Here is a 14,549-nt window from a genome sequence, read left to right as displayed (position 1 = left end):
TTAGTTACCATGATCTTGTTTCCAAGGAACCCCAATATATATAAACAAACGGATCAGAAAAACTACGGAAAACAGAAAACATATTCTGGACAATAAAAGTGGAGCGTAAAAATCTAAAAGCTAACGATGAAGCTAATTATGAAGTTCAAGTCTAGGCCCACAATAATGACCAGCATTGCGAATTCTGCTAATTTTTTGTTCGGCTCGCAAGTTCTAAAATAAATTATGCATCTCATATCATTCTCTTACCAGCAATATTAAACATATTTTTTTAGGCAGCTCTTTGTCGCAAGATTAGTGCAATGTTAAATGAAAGTGAGAGATCTGTAATTTGATAAAAAGGTCGCTGTAAGTAACATTTCAATTGTATGTACGCAATTTCTGGTATAACGAAATAAGCTTAAGATAGCGGAAAATGCAAAAGCAGGGAAAGTTATTTTCATAAATTTCTCATGTTCTATTTTCATTCGATATAATCATGATTATAAGAATAATTTTGTTTTACCAGCTATTATTATGTTACGCTTAACTGGAAATGTCTTGAAATGATCATGAAATAAATATCTATAAATTGAATGCATCAAATTATCAAGTTTAATTAAATTTGTTTCTATTGTACTACTCATACACTTATTAAAAAATTCTTTACTCCCTTTCATGGCCTGATCATTATTTTTGGTACGTAAGCTGCAAACAGAACTTAGCTTGCGTGAGAATATTTCAGAAAAACTATAAAACAACAACATAATAACATCGTAATAGTAAATAGGTTTCCAGATAATAATAATGTTTGCACTCAGCTTTTCGTTTTTCCCTTCTCATGCATACTCAGATAACGCACTAGCATTCCAAAATTTAATCAGGTTAAGATTTATCGGATATTGGTGCCGAATTTCTCGAATTTACGACTTTAGTTTAATTTCGGAATTGATTCCCATGTGTATGTCCCCTTTCGGTTCGTTTTGCTTTGTTGATATTTTTCAAATGTAATTTATACGTTACTAAGGGCATATTCAGTAGTGTTCTAGTTCTAGATGCATAATTTATGTCAGTTTTAAAATTTAAATCTAGAAATTACAACAAAATATACTGGCAGCCCCAGCAGCGTTTTATCTGTGTTTTCAAATATAGAAAAAATAGAACGGCAGCGTATACCAGTTTTAAATTTGACAGTAGAACTGGTCGAATAAATAAAACTAAAACGGCTTGCTGGGGATACGTTTGTTTCAGTTTCATTTACATTATAGACCACCCATATGAATCTTGCAGCTGCTGAATTTGCTCTAAGGTTATGGTAACTATTATTCGCAAAATAATAATTCATCGGTCCAAGTTGCCAGTTCCAGAAAAATTTTGAAGAAAACTCGTTTCGACAGTACGAGTTACTGAGGGGTACTTAAATTTACGATACAGTTTTGATAGACGAGTGGCAGGTCGTGTCGTCGGTTAAACCCTACCCGCTCCCTAGAAAAATTATGTTTTATAGACAGTACACTTTAAATGCGGTTTTTCTCGAAAAAAAAAAACGGTGCCATTGACATTTAAAAACTTATCAGAATTATTTTCAAGTTTTGCACACACTTTCTACTTATAAAATATCTAACACCAACGGTTTCCTTTTGGTGTTTTGTTACTTTGGTGAGGTTTTACAGCTACAAAATGTCGGATTTTTTCAAAGAAAATCGCAGTTTTGACTTTAAACAACCACCAAAAATTCAAAAAATTTAAAAAATTCAAATAAAAAGAGAAACATCTACTAAAGCTATGCTTCTTTAATTTTTTGACTTCTGATAATTCTGTGCTGAGATACAGTTGACACCGCAAATCATGATTTCTAAAACGTGTCCTCGAAAATGTTTCTTCGACGACTTATTTCCTAATAATTTCCCCCTAAAAAAATTACAAAACGTTTTTTGAATGATGCATGGTCAAAGATAAACTCAAGATAGAGTGGTCTGCGATTTCTCATATATCATTTAAATAGAACCCCTCGATGAATTCGGTTCACTGTCAATTTCAGTCTTTTGAAAAAAAAACAACAAGCGTCTGATCGCTACATTCGTCGTAACCATGACAATGTTTGTTTATGTGGATCAGGATCATTTCGCCGAAAGCCATTTCGCCGAAAGCCGTTTCGCCGAAAGTCGCTTCGCCGAATGCCATTTCGCCGAAAGGGTCATTTCGCCGAATCCTGAAATCGTTTTAAAATCATAATTAGAATTGATTCAAAATAAAGACAAATGAAAGATGATAGCGTTAACGCCCGTTTTGTTGACCTACAATTGTACTTCTTGAATAAAGATTGATTCATGAACCTCAGAACGGAGTTTCCCAGAAAAATTGTTGACTATTCTATCAGGCAAATGTATGTGGTATTTTCCGTTTGTTAAGTGAAAATGAAAAAAATATCCAATGTGGCTACGACACATCGTTTTGGTTCATGTGCTGACTGACCTCGCTACCGCTCGTTCGGACCTTACTAAAGCAAAGAAACCTAGCTTCGAGTTGACCGGGCAAACGAGGCGGTTACAGGTTTGTATGCAAGAGGCCGCCGCTTCCGACGGCGGTTCGGCGGTTGACCCAGCTGGCGTCGAACCATCTTGGTTTCGGTTATGTGGCTGCGCCACATCAGTTATACAGGAGACATGACCCTTTCGGCGAAATGACTCTTTCGGCAAAATGGCCCTTTCGGCGAAATGACCCGCTCCCGTTTATGTTTGGAGAAAATATCAAGTTACAGTACGAACTATATTGAGCGATTTTGCATATTCAGTGATTCTTAAAATAAGTTAAAGTTACTCAGAATTGTTGCTTAGAATTTATTTAGTTTGTTATTGCTTCATCCCATGAAGCATTAAAGTCCATTGAAGCAAGAAATCATTACGTGCTGAAAATAAACAAATGTTTGCTTCTTTTCTAACTTTTATTATTTCCATGGCATTTTGCCGGAGCTAGTCGATGCTTATCAACGAAGGGTCAATAAGATTACATTATTACTGAGCCTACTGGTTCACGATTACTGACCTAATATTTTTCAATGGATCGTATGAGCTTATATTTGGCTTTGTGTTATGCAAATCATTTGAAGCTTTAACAAATATTCGCAAAAAAATTGATATTTTTTCATCCGTTAGCTCTACCTCTCCTAACTCGAGTGCTGAGTCGAATGGTATATAACACTATGGGTTTTCGATTATCAAGGGGAACGTGCCATTTGAGCCAATTTGTTCTGATGGGTCTTCGAAGCTTCGTTCGAAAGCCGATTTCTCCAGCAATTCTATTACCTTTTTAAAGAGAAAATAAAGAGCCAGTCGAATCCATCATGGTCAATCGCATTGAACTAGCTTCAGTAAACGAAAATACATTTCAACGTAAGCAAAATCCAAGAAGCCCAACTGAATACGAGGTCTGTTCAAAAAGTTCCCGGAATTTTTGAATTGCGCGCGTCTGGAGAGTCCGGTGGTCAAAATTTTTTTTTTTATTGTGTTGGTACATATGTCCCTAATGTATGGTGAAATTTTCAGCTGTATTAATTGTTTACATTCTCTCTTGTAGCGGCTGGTGTAGACGTGTTTTTTTGAGCTCGGCGATTTTTGTTAGTTTAAACAATGGAAGAATTGAAGAGTAAAAGAATTTGTATTAAATTTTGCGTGAAAAATGAAATAAAGTGTAACCAAGTGTGCGAAATGTTACAGAGAGCCTACGGTGAGTCTGCTATGAAAAGAAACAAGTGTTTACGAGTGATATAAGCGTTTCCAAGATGGCCGCGAAGACGTTGAAGACGACGAACGCTCCGGTCGACCCAGCACGTCAATAATCGATGAAAAGTGGAAAAAATGATTATGGATGATCGCCGAATCACTATTAGATAAGTTGCTGATGAAGTTGGCATATCAGTTGGCTCATGCCATCATATTTTTTCAAATGTTTTGGGCATGAAACGAGTGGCAGCAAAATTCGTTCTAAAACTGCTGAATTTTGATCAAAAAAACAAACGCATTACCATCGCTCAGGAGCTGTTAAACGACGTCAACGACGATCCAAATTTACTTGAAAGGGTCATAACTGGTTGTGAAACATGGGTGTACGGTTATGATGTCGAAACAAAAGCACAATCGTCCACGTGGAAGCACCCAACGTCACCAAGACAAAAATCGCCGAGCTCAAAAAAACACGTCTACACCAGCCGCTACAAGACAGAATGTAAACAATGAATACAGCTGAAAATTTCACCATACATTAGGGACATATGTACCAACACAATAAAAAAAATTTTTGACCACCGGACTCTCCAGACGCGCGCAGTTAAAAAAATCCGGGAACTTTTTGAACAGACCTCGTATATCTAACAATGCAATATGTATTCAATTCCTTGCTCAACTTTTCGCTTCAAGCGTCAAATTTTCAAAAACGAGCTTAATCCACCTAGTTTTTTTTTGAGTACTTTGCTAAGTTCATATGAAGTTAGCGAAGCCCCTCTCCCATATATGCTTCAAAACCAATCGTAGCCCAGTGAATAATTTGTTGCTAATTAGTTAGGGTAATTTCAAATTTGCTAACTTCATATGAACTTAGCAAAGTACTCAAAAAAATAATTAAAAGATTGAGCAATAAATTCAAAATTACCGTCACTTATTGGCAACAAATTATTCACCTAATTGCGTTGTCATCTGCGAGAGGTGCCTCACTTAGGTCATGCTCATGAAAATTTTCATTGTTTGAAACAGAATCCTAGGTGCTGAAAAAATAATAGGGATAGCAAATATTTTTCTCACTCTGAACAAATGATGTTGTAAATAATGTATAAATGATTTTACAAGTGGAAATTTATTTTGCCTTGCATCATCTCGCACAAGTACTGCCTGTAGTTGTGAAACACAACGTTGGATCGCCAATTGGTTTTGTACGGAAGTACAGTATCTTTACTGACGTGCCGATCGAATTCATTTTCTTTACGTTTCGTCTCTGACTCGTCAGTGCTTAACAGTTTATATGTTAAACTGATCTGCCACCTAGCAGTTCAACATATTTGGAAACCAGAAAGCATGTTTATTGTTACTTTTGACAGCTAATTGATTCAGTTAGTGACTTTTTAATAAATTGTTGAAATTGTTGTTGTTTGTTTGAATTGAAAATTCTAAAAGTTTTCCCGCTTCATCATTCCGGTAAATGATTTTCAGATCCCTCACACAAAACCATCGGCTGACAGCAGTTCCACGGTGCAGTGCCATGTGTTAAAGTTATTAACGGATGATTAGCGTTTCTGCTGGATCGTCGGTTTGAAAGTTTTGATGATAGCACCTTCAGCACAGCGTACCCCGTCCCCGGTGTCCATTAACCCCTACCGGATCGAAGCAGTGTTGAGTGGGAAAAAAAGGGCATCATTAGATCTCCCAGATGACGACGACGACAGCAAAGACGCGTTTCATCATTAAAGCTCCTGTTTTTCACAATTTGAATTTTAAATTACACCTTTTATACTGTTACACGTTGTGTTTAAAAGCATCCACACACTCGCCCTTGTCACCGGCTCCGTCCCCGTCTCCGTCACCGATCCAGTCCTTCGTCCCGATGTGGTGTGAGCTTGAAGTGGTACTTTTTTTGGGCAATTCCGCCCTACTCTCAGTCCGGAAACCGGAGAAAAACTTCCATCCAAAGCCGGATCGGATCGGAACGGATGCCACGGACGGAGTGGGTTGTTGGTTCCAGGGGGAGAGAGAGAGGGAGTTAATAGCGCAAATTGAGGGAAAACATGACGGCTTACGAAAAGAATAAGGATATTTAGCCGCAGGTTGTCTCGTTTGCTCGCATTTGCTGACCGGGATGGAAAAACGCTATCGTTGGTTTTTTGTTTCGCTCATACGAACGGAGAGCACTGCGAAAACGCGCGAACGACCGTACGGGTCGAGGTGTGATTGCCTCTCGGGGACGAAGGAATCGGTGCGAAAAAAAGAGGAGAGAAAAAAACGCATCAAGTTGCCTGCTTTGCATTAGATTCAAGTTTTTGAATCCGGCTGTGTGTTGTGTTGGTGTGTAAGCGCAGTAGGCTCCGCCCGCCGAGTCTCTCTTTCGTCGTTTGCCCGTCTAATCGTACGTTCGTTGCTGTTCTTCGTTTCCAACAACAAAGTAGTCGAACATGTTTTCTGTGATGGGAGGCGTGGTCTGTTCTCTTTGCGTCCATATCGCTGTTCCCGAGCATTTTGTTGAATGGTTCACGAACATTGTTCCACGTCGTAGTTTGTACATTGGTCATACAGGGTGGTGTGAGTGTGTTAGCGTTTTACTATGTATCGGCGATTGTGCTTTGTTTATTCGTTCGCCACTTTTGGCAGATCCGTTTTTGTGCAGACTTTGCTGGTGGTTCGGTACGGAGGAAGAGAGTTCTCTCGTTTCGTTGCGTGTGACTGTGTGAGTGCATTGCGTTCGTTGCGTCCGTCCCTCCCAATGTGAGTCTACGGTTTTGTACTTTGCTATACCGGATCCGGTTTATTTTATTTTTTTGTTGTTGCGGCAGAGGTCTACTGGTGCGGTTGTGTTGACGCTGGAAAAGTGTTCGCTTTTTAGTGTACGTTTAACGCTGATCGATAGAACATGTGCGTTGTTGTCCTGCATGTCGGCGGCAGGTTTTGAACTCAGCTATCATCAACCCAACCGCTGCTCTCTCTAGCCCGTTGTGTGTACGCAGTGTCGTTGTTGTTTTTTTTTGTCGGAATTGCGCAGCTCGCGTTCTTGATAGCGTTGTTCTGAGAGAATCTGCGGAAAAAATCTGTTCCAGCTTCGAGACACGGAATGCGATTGCGAATTTGGCCGTCGCTTCTATTGACGTTGTGATCTGTGATCCGTGAAGGACTGTCTCTGCCGCGTGTACCTGTGTCGGATAGAGTGAAGAAGACATGCTGAAGCAGTGACGTTTGATGGATTAAGCGCAGAAGTATAGTGTATAGTATTTCGAGAAGTTTGTTTTTTTTTGTAAGATTGCGATCAAGAGTGTGACACGATTCGGGAGGACGACGATCTTCCGACCGGTGATCAGTGACTAGGTGAGAACAGAAGTGTAACTGACTGGGTGTTCGGTGTGCCGCGGGAGGAACCCATTTCCGTTTGTGAGTGTCCGTGAAAAGCAGTCAAAATCGTGCTCCAGTGGCATATTCCGGGCGAAAGCCCCTTCGAGCTAAGCAAGATTAGTAGCCTGTCGGATATCACCGGCGGAGGTGGCGGAATGACGGTACCGGTGCAGCGAAACTCGATGGCTGTGCTACAGCCTCCGCGGTCCCGGTTCATGATCAATGACATTCTGGCCGGAAGTCAGAGTCAACATCATCAACACCACCATCACCACCATCACCATCACCAGCAGCAGCAGCAGCAGCAGCACAATCAGCACCACCAGACAAGCAGCGGAGGTGGAACCGATAGTATCAACGGTAGCAGTAGCGAAGGACGAACGCCAAGTCCGGGTCCGCGTGATCTGAGCATCGTACCGGGCGGGCAGCATCCTTTCCATCAGGGCGCAACCGGATTGACGTCCGGTGGGCAACATCCTCACCTGGGATTGCACAACCATCACCTGCACCATCACCATCATCAGCACCACAGCAATCACACGGACGACGATCAGGACCTGAAGAGCGAAAGTGGCGATAGCGACGACAGCGGACCCCTGGATAGCTCCAGTGTTTGCAGTAACGGTGAGTGAGAAGTTCCCGGTCTGATGATCAATAGAATAGAATTCGACTTGTGAAAAGTGCCAATCGATCTGGAAATCTCAAACAACACTGGGAAAAACATTCGACAAACTTTCAACTCTTTTGAAGTGAAGTTTTTTTTTGGAATAACAACTAAGCAGGCTGTGTCTGATCATTGTGTCTGTGTCTAAACATTTGAATTGTTGTGAAGCTTTCTCATGGCATGCTGAGACGATCAGAATGGGAATGTCGTTTTCGGTTGAGAAAACTGAACATACATTTTTCACGAAACTGTGTTGGGTTTGCAACGGCGGTGTGAGAAAAGAATCAGGTTCAGAACGGTTTTGAATTTCAGTTCAATGACGTTGAAACTAGATTTGAAACTGGCTTCGAACAAACCGTTTATCTTCCAGTTAGAGTGGAAACTGAGTAAGGTTTGGCATCCAGGGAAACTCTTTTAGATTTTTGCGAGTTACTACGAAAGTTGTTAAATGAATGATTCGAAAAACTATTTCATTTAAGGCATAATTCTGGTTGATCTGAGAACTGATCAATCGCCTAGTAAATTTTATACAAACAAAGTCTGTTTTTACGGTGTACTGTTCATTGCAATATGAATTAAATTTAAATTTTTCAGATTCAAGTTGCGGTGACTTTTCAGCCCTTTCGTATACATGATTTGGTTATCACCATTAGGACATCATTTGCTTCCGCAATTCTGTGATTTTTGTGTGGGGAAAATTGTAAACCTCCTTGTATTGTGTAATAGAGGAAAAGGAACTTATATACTAACTTACTAACTAATACAGAGAGCGAATCGATTCAATTGAAGAATGCATCGATTTTTGTCGGAATTTGCTTATATTATCATGTGACATAACATTTAATAGGTCTATATTTGTGAGTTTGTGCAAATCATCTATACTAAACCAGGGAGGGCGTCTCAAAATAATTTCCAGAATCTTATTCTGAATCCTTTAAAGTGTTTACTTTCTGGTGGAAAAACAACTTGACCAAATTGGTACTGCATAAAGCATGGCAGATCTGCAAATTTGTTAGTAAATTACTAATTTGTTCTTAACACTGAACTTAGAACTTACACTTCGTCTGGATTCCTTCTATGTGACTCCTGAAAATGAGTTTTTTTTTATCATACGTTAAACCTAAGTATTTTTCTTGATCAGACCATGCCAGTTCCAAGCCATTCAATTTTAAGATGTGATTATTATTTGGTATTAGAAAAGAGGCTCTTGGCTTATGAGGAAAGATAATTAATTGCGTTTTTGCTGCATTTAGTGAAATTTTCCATTTTGAAAGATAATCATTGAAAACAAATAAGCAACTTTGTAGACGACTGCAGATCACTCTTAGATTTCTACCTGTGACTAACAGACTTGTATCGCCACAGACCAAAGATTACTGACAACAAACGGGTCGATTTGGAAGATCAGAAGTGAAAATATTATACAAGATTGAAGCTACGCTCGAACCTTGCGGAACACCCACTCGTACGGATAGCAATTCAGATTTACAATTCTGATAGATAGTCTGGAGAGTACGATCAGTTAAATAATTGTGAATCATTTTGATCCGATTAATATTAAACTATTTATTCTATGTCTAGAAGAGTGTAGAAATTACCGATGGAGCTGCAGGGAATCACTCCGCTCATCAGATTGACCGGAGCTACGACTTACATTTTGAGCAGCTTATGCTTGAAAGAGGTCGATGTCCGTCGCTGCTTGTTCTTGTTCGTAGTCAAGGATTGCTGCGATGAATGTTGGTGGATGTTCGTAATGTCACTGACTTAGCTGTCAAGTATGATATTCTTCAAAGTTGAAGGGGACGACAGCCATCTGACACAGGCATGTGAGCACCAGCCATTTGAAAGTACACCGATTACGTAGAGCCCCAAACATTACGAGGTTTTGATACTCATCGCGACTCTCAAATTGTGAAAATTACCGGCACTTGATGTCTCAAAACACTGTCTGCTGTATTTCAGCTAAACCGACAAGTTATTGTGAGAGAATCGACTCAAAATTCACTAATTTTCGTGCTTCAAACGAGGTAAACCGTAAAACAATTGCATTACTGATTGTTTGTTTACGTTGCAATCAGCTGATTTTGAAGTTCCGATTTTGATCTCATCAAGATGGCGTCGAGACAGGATGCCGGGAGACGACGATGATTTTTATAGTGATTGTCGAATCCGTATCCCACAAAGAGCAACTCCAGAGGATATCCAAGTAGATATATTTGCTTTTCGTTACTCTAACTAGTTGATGAGTAGGTGGATGTTTAAGACGAAATCCGTTCTCATTTATATGAGACATTATTCTCAACAAGATATTTTTTTTCAAAAAGTGTACTAATAGAATGAAGTTTTATTTGGTTTGAAGATGGGAATTACTTTAGCGTTTTTCCATCTCTTAGGGAAGTAAGTTAATGAAAAACCAAGAGCCTCAAGGCAACATCGGGATGATTTTTAATAGGAATATTGAAGATTCCAACATTACCAGGATCCTTCATGGTTTTAAGTTATTTATTGATTGACTCAATTTCATCATAATCATAATGATCATATTTCAGTAAGACTTAATTTTCAATAGGACTCACAAATTAAAATTGTGGACACTCTCGAACTGCTGAGTAAGTTTTAGAGCATTTTACACCGTTTTGTAAGAAATATTTGATTCCTTTCTTTGGACGCGGGAATTGATTTCTGAGGTTTCTTGAGAAACCTTAAACAATTTTCAGAAAGCTTTAGAATAGTTGAACAAATTCTTTAACGAAATTCTCATTTCTCAAAAGAGGAAACTTATTTTTTTTTTGTATTTGTTATTTTTTTTTGTACATCCTTAACTATGGGTTTCACAGCAGGATTGCGAGAACGTTGATTCTTAAACAAAGGCAAACTGGAAATAAATAAAGTATTCGGAAATTTACAAATAAATTACTTTGCAAACGTGGAATTGTTCGGGGTTGTTCGAGCCATTGATGTGGAACAAGGCAACCAAAATTTCTAATGATCTACAATCAAATAGTTCAATCAATCGTCACACTTTTGAATTCGCAAATGCACGAGAGGCTGCTTAGATTGATTTTTATTAGGAACCAAAACCGAACGCGCGAACCCAGAATATAGACTCTATTTGTCGTGATTTGTATTTGTTTTGCAACCGACGAAATTACATCAATAGCCCAAATGTATGCAATTATAAGTTTGTACACGCTTGCGATACGGATATCGATATTTGAGCTTCTCTTCGCCAGGCTTGTGTTCAAGTTTTGTATGCAAGCAGTTATTTTTATAGCGTTTCTCTACCATTCTGCGATTTCGGTTGAAGCGATAAACTTTTTCTCATTATCAATCGAGTTCATCTTATGAAAATTGGAAATTAATCTTATGCACTCAAAATTTACCCTACGGTAGTTGTCAATTTCTCAGGCGAAACGACATAACATGGAGTTTCATCCGAACTTGCATGACACAAGATCAGAGCATACCAATTGAAGCTTCAAATCGTTTTATGGCACTTTTTGTCTTGCTGTCTAGCAACAACCTACCTCTAGCATGCTACACGTAGGACTGAAACGTTAGCTATAATTTTGCTTATATTTATAGATTCGTGTGTTTGCATCGATTGACCAAACAGAGCGATGCTTTCCCTTTGATACATCGCTTACTCCTTCAAAACCGTCGACTATGGCAGAGAAATCCTGTATGCCGGAGATTTTTTGCTGACAAAATAGGACACTGCTAGCTATTAATCAACATTTCAATGGTATACAATTAAAAATACATGGCTATGAACATTCAAATCAATACGTAGAAATATTTCCAATCAAATGGTGACATAATAATAATAATAATAATTGATACAAAATTGACTGAGCTGTAATTCTTCAAAACCTGACCACATTTCTACGTGTATTTTTCTTGTGTTTCTAATTTGCACCCCTAAATAGAAAACAAGAATGTGTTCCTCTTTAAAAAAAAGTGCTCACGGCTTTGGCTCACAAATAAACTTTTGAAATTAAGAAATTCACTGTTTATTAGATTTTTTTGAATCATTAGTGGGCATTTTGGATGAGCCAAGATTGTTTTTACCTATTTTAAAAAGATAAAAAAAATGTATAAATTAACCGAGTTTCCTATCCCAAACGATTCAGCTCGAAATTCAACAGCTGTCACAAGTCCTCGTCCTTATTCGCACAGAACCTTGAAGGTGTGCTCTTATAATTGACTTAAACACATTGTCAGTAGAAAAAATGTGTTTATTTTTTCACGTTTTTTACATTTTTCATCAATTAATTTAATTCGCATCTATAAAACTCTGAATCTATTGTCGTTTTCGCTTGAGAAAACTGAAACTGACCCAGGGTAGGTTCATCAAACAAACACTTTTCACGAAACTATGTTGATTTCGCACTTAGCAACGGGGGTTTGACCAAACCTGATATAAAAAAGCAGGTTCGAAACTGACTCGATTTTCAGTTCAACAACGTTAAAACTAGGTTCGAAATTACTAGTTTCAAACAAACGGTTTGACAGCAGTTACGGTGGAAACTGGATTAGGTTCGGTATCAAGCGAAAACGACATATATCTGCACTAGTCGAAAACTGCCACAAACTGGAACTAAATCGTTCAGTCGATATCGCAGGAGGCGACGATTACTAGAATCGAAAGAGAAATGACGTTTACCCTCTAAAAATTCTCTCAACTGGTTTCTCATTGATGTGTACGTCTAAAATTCGATGAATTTCATCGAACAGTGGCTGGTTTTTAGGAGATCGGCGAATTAGTAGAGTGGTAACATCGAGAATGGATGAGTATTTTTAAACAGAATTTCTTTTACAATTATTCTCTACTTGAATCAGAAACGTTGCGGCTATCTTTACTGTAGCTGCTGAAAGAATCTGACAAAGTTTACTCCAGAGACGTACGGGAACTTGTTGAAATATTTTACACTTGAAAGAAAATTAAATATACTGTTACGTTATTAACAGTTGAAAACTATAATGGGTTGGAGGATAAGGAACTAGTCAACTAAAATTGTGACACTAGCCATGCATTTTTTCAGTACCTCGAACACCAGAATGTGGGACCAACTGTACTTGATTTTTGTTGAAAATTTTCAGTTTTCAGACTTCCTCGGGTTCCTTCATCTGTCAGATTTTCTACTCAAGATGGCACTATTATGCAGCAATTCTGATGTTTGAAACATGTTCTGAATAAGTATTTATACTACACGTGAAGTATCCAGGTAAAACATTATGTTGCGAACACTTATTCATAACCAGTTTACGACAAACATTGCTCATCTGTTTTGTTTCAAACTGATCACCGCATAACAAGATGCGGAATTCCGTTCAAAAACATCCAACCTTTGCTTCCAAATCTTGATTCCAAATTGTTTACTTACAATTTAGATACTACGAATTATTCGTTCAATTTCGCTTTAAGATGGTTAGTTTCGGGTTTGAAAATACGCTACGAAAAATTTTGATATTTGACATCACACATCTGTTCATTCGGTTCTAACTAGCCATAGGAACGAATAAACCTAGACTGATGTGATTTTTCTCTAGAATAACCAACTAATTTTTATTTTTTGTTCGATATTTTAGGATGACTTTTTTTCGCTTTCAAAATCCAAGACCGATTTTTTCACTCAGAGTTTGGGGTTTTTAAATTCATATTGCTTAGATGGGTTTACCAAAGCAAATTGTTCTTAATACATTTATTTAGTTTATAGTGCAATAATCAGATACCTAAAAAAATCTCAAACTGAAAAAAGGCGGGTGGGTAATGTCAGAGATATAACCGGATTGACGTGAATACGAACAGTTTCCTCCAACTGAATGCAGATCTGATGAACGATTGAATATTGCACATTTTGAAGTCACCAAAACACATTCCAGCAAATATTTTGTGTGAGGCTCAGAGAAAAAAAAACCGACTCGTTGTCATTCGATTCTCCACAATACGGATGTCATTTTCCTCGAATGTACAACGCGGAAACAGCAGGAAATTCCTCTTCCGTTTGGAACTGAATGCTTGATTCTGTGGATCAAGGTCATTTCGCCGAATACCATTTCGCCGAATGCCATTTCGCCGAATGCCATTTCGCCGAAAGGGTAATTTCGCCGAATTCTGACATCGTCTTAAAATCGTAATAAGAATTGATTTAAAATAAAGACAAATGAAAGATGATAGCATTAACGCCCGTTTTGTTGACCTCCAATTGTACTTCTTGAATAAAGATTGATTCTTGTACTCTTGAATAAAGATTCATGAACCTCAGAACGGAGTTTCCAAGAAAAATTGTTGACTATTAGCTAGCATTGGTGTATGTACCAGGCAAATGTATGTGGTATTTTCATTTTGAAAATGAAAAAAATATCTAATGCGGCTACGCCACATCGTTTTGGTTCATGTGCTGTCCGACCTCGCTACCGCTCGTTTGGACCTAACTAAAGCAAAGAAAACTAGCTTTGAGTAGACCGGGCGCACGAGGCGGTTACAGGTTTGTATGCAAGAGGCCGCCGCTTCCGACGGCGGGTCGGCGGCCGACTCAGCTGGCGTCGGCTCGGTGGCTTTGTGCCCTTTCGGCGAAATGGCCCTTCCGGCGAAATGACCCTTTCGGCGAAATGACTCTTTCGGCGAAATGACCTATTTGGTGAAACGACTTTCGGCGGAATGGCATTCGGCGAAATGGCTTTCGACGAATTGACCCGCTCCCGATTCTTTATCTGGAAATGATTCCGGATTCTGGAACCTGGTAACTACATTCAGGAACTGAATTCCTGATACGGAATAAATCATGTGCTAACCTTTTCCATCTACCCAGTAGGTA

At 38.7% G+C, this 14,549-nt stretch overlaps 1 protein-coding gene across 1 annotated transcript in view; it reads left to right on the top strand.

Moving 5' to 3' along the window:
• Positions 1 to 6,554: 6,554 nt before the first annotated feature.
• The window catches only part of LOC131426392 (homeobox protein B-H1), a 96,774-nt gene continuing 88,779 nt past the window's right edge, over positions 6,555 to 14,549 (top strand). Inside the window, exon 1 of the mRNA XM_058589091.1 lies at positions 6,555 to 7,688. Coding sequence (XP_058445074.1) covers positions 7,220 to 7,688 — 469 coding nt within the window. The 5' untranslated portion in view covers positions 6,555 to 7,219. The remainder of the gene's footprint in view (positions 7,689 to 14,549) is intronic.

Source organism: Malaya genurostris, chromosome 1, assembly GCF_030247185.1.
Source record: "Malaya genurostris strain Urasoe2022 chromosome 1, Malgen_1.1, whole genome shotgun sequence".
Lineage (NCBI taxonomy): Eukaryota > Metazoa > Arthropoda > Insecta > Diptera > Culicidae > Malaya > Malaya genurostris.
The sequence above is the reverse complement of the archived record's forward strand: the minus strand, read 5'-3'. Positions and strand labels throughout refer to the sequence as shown.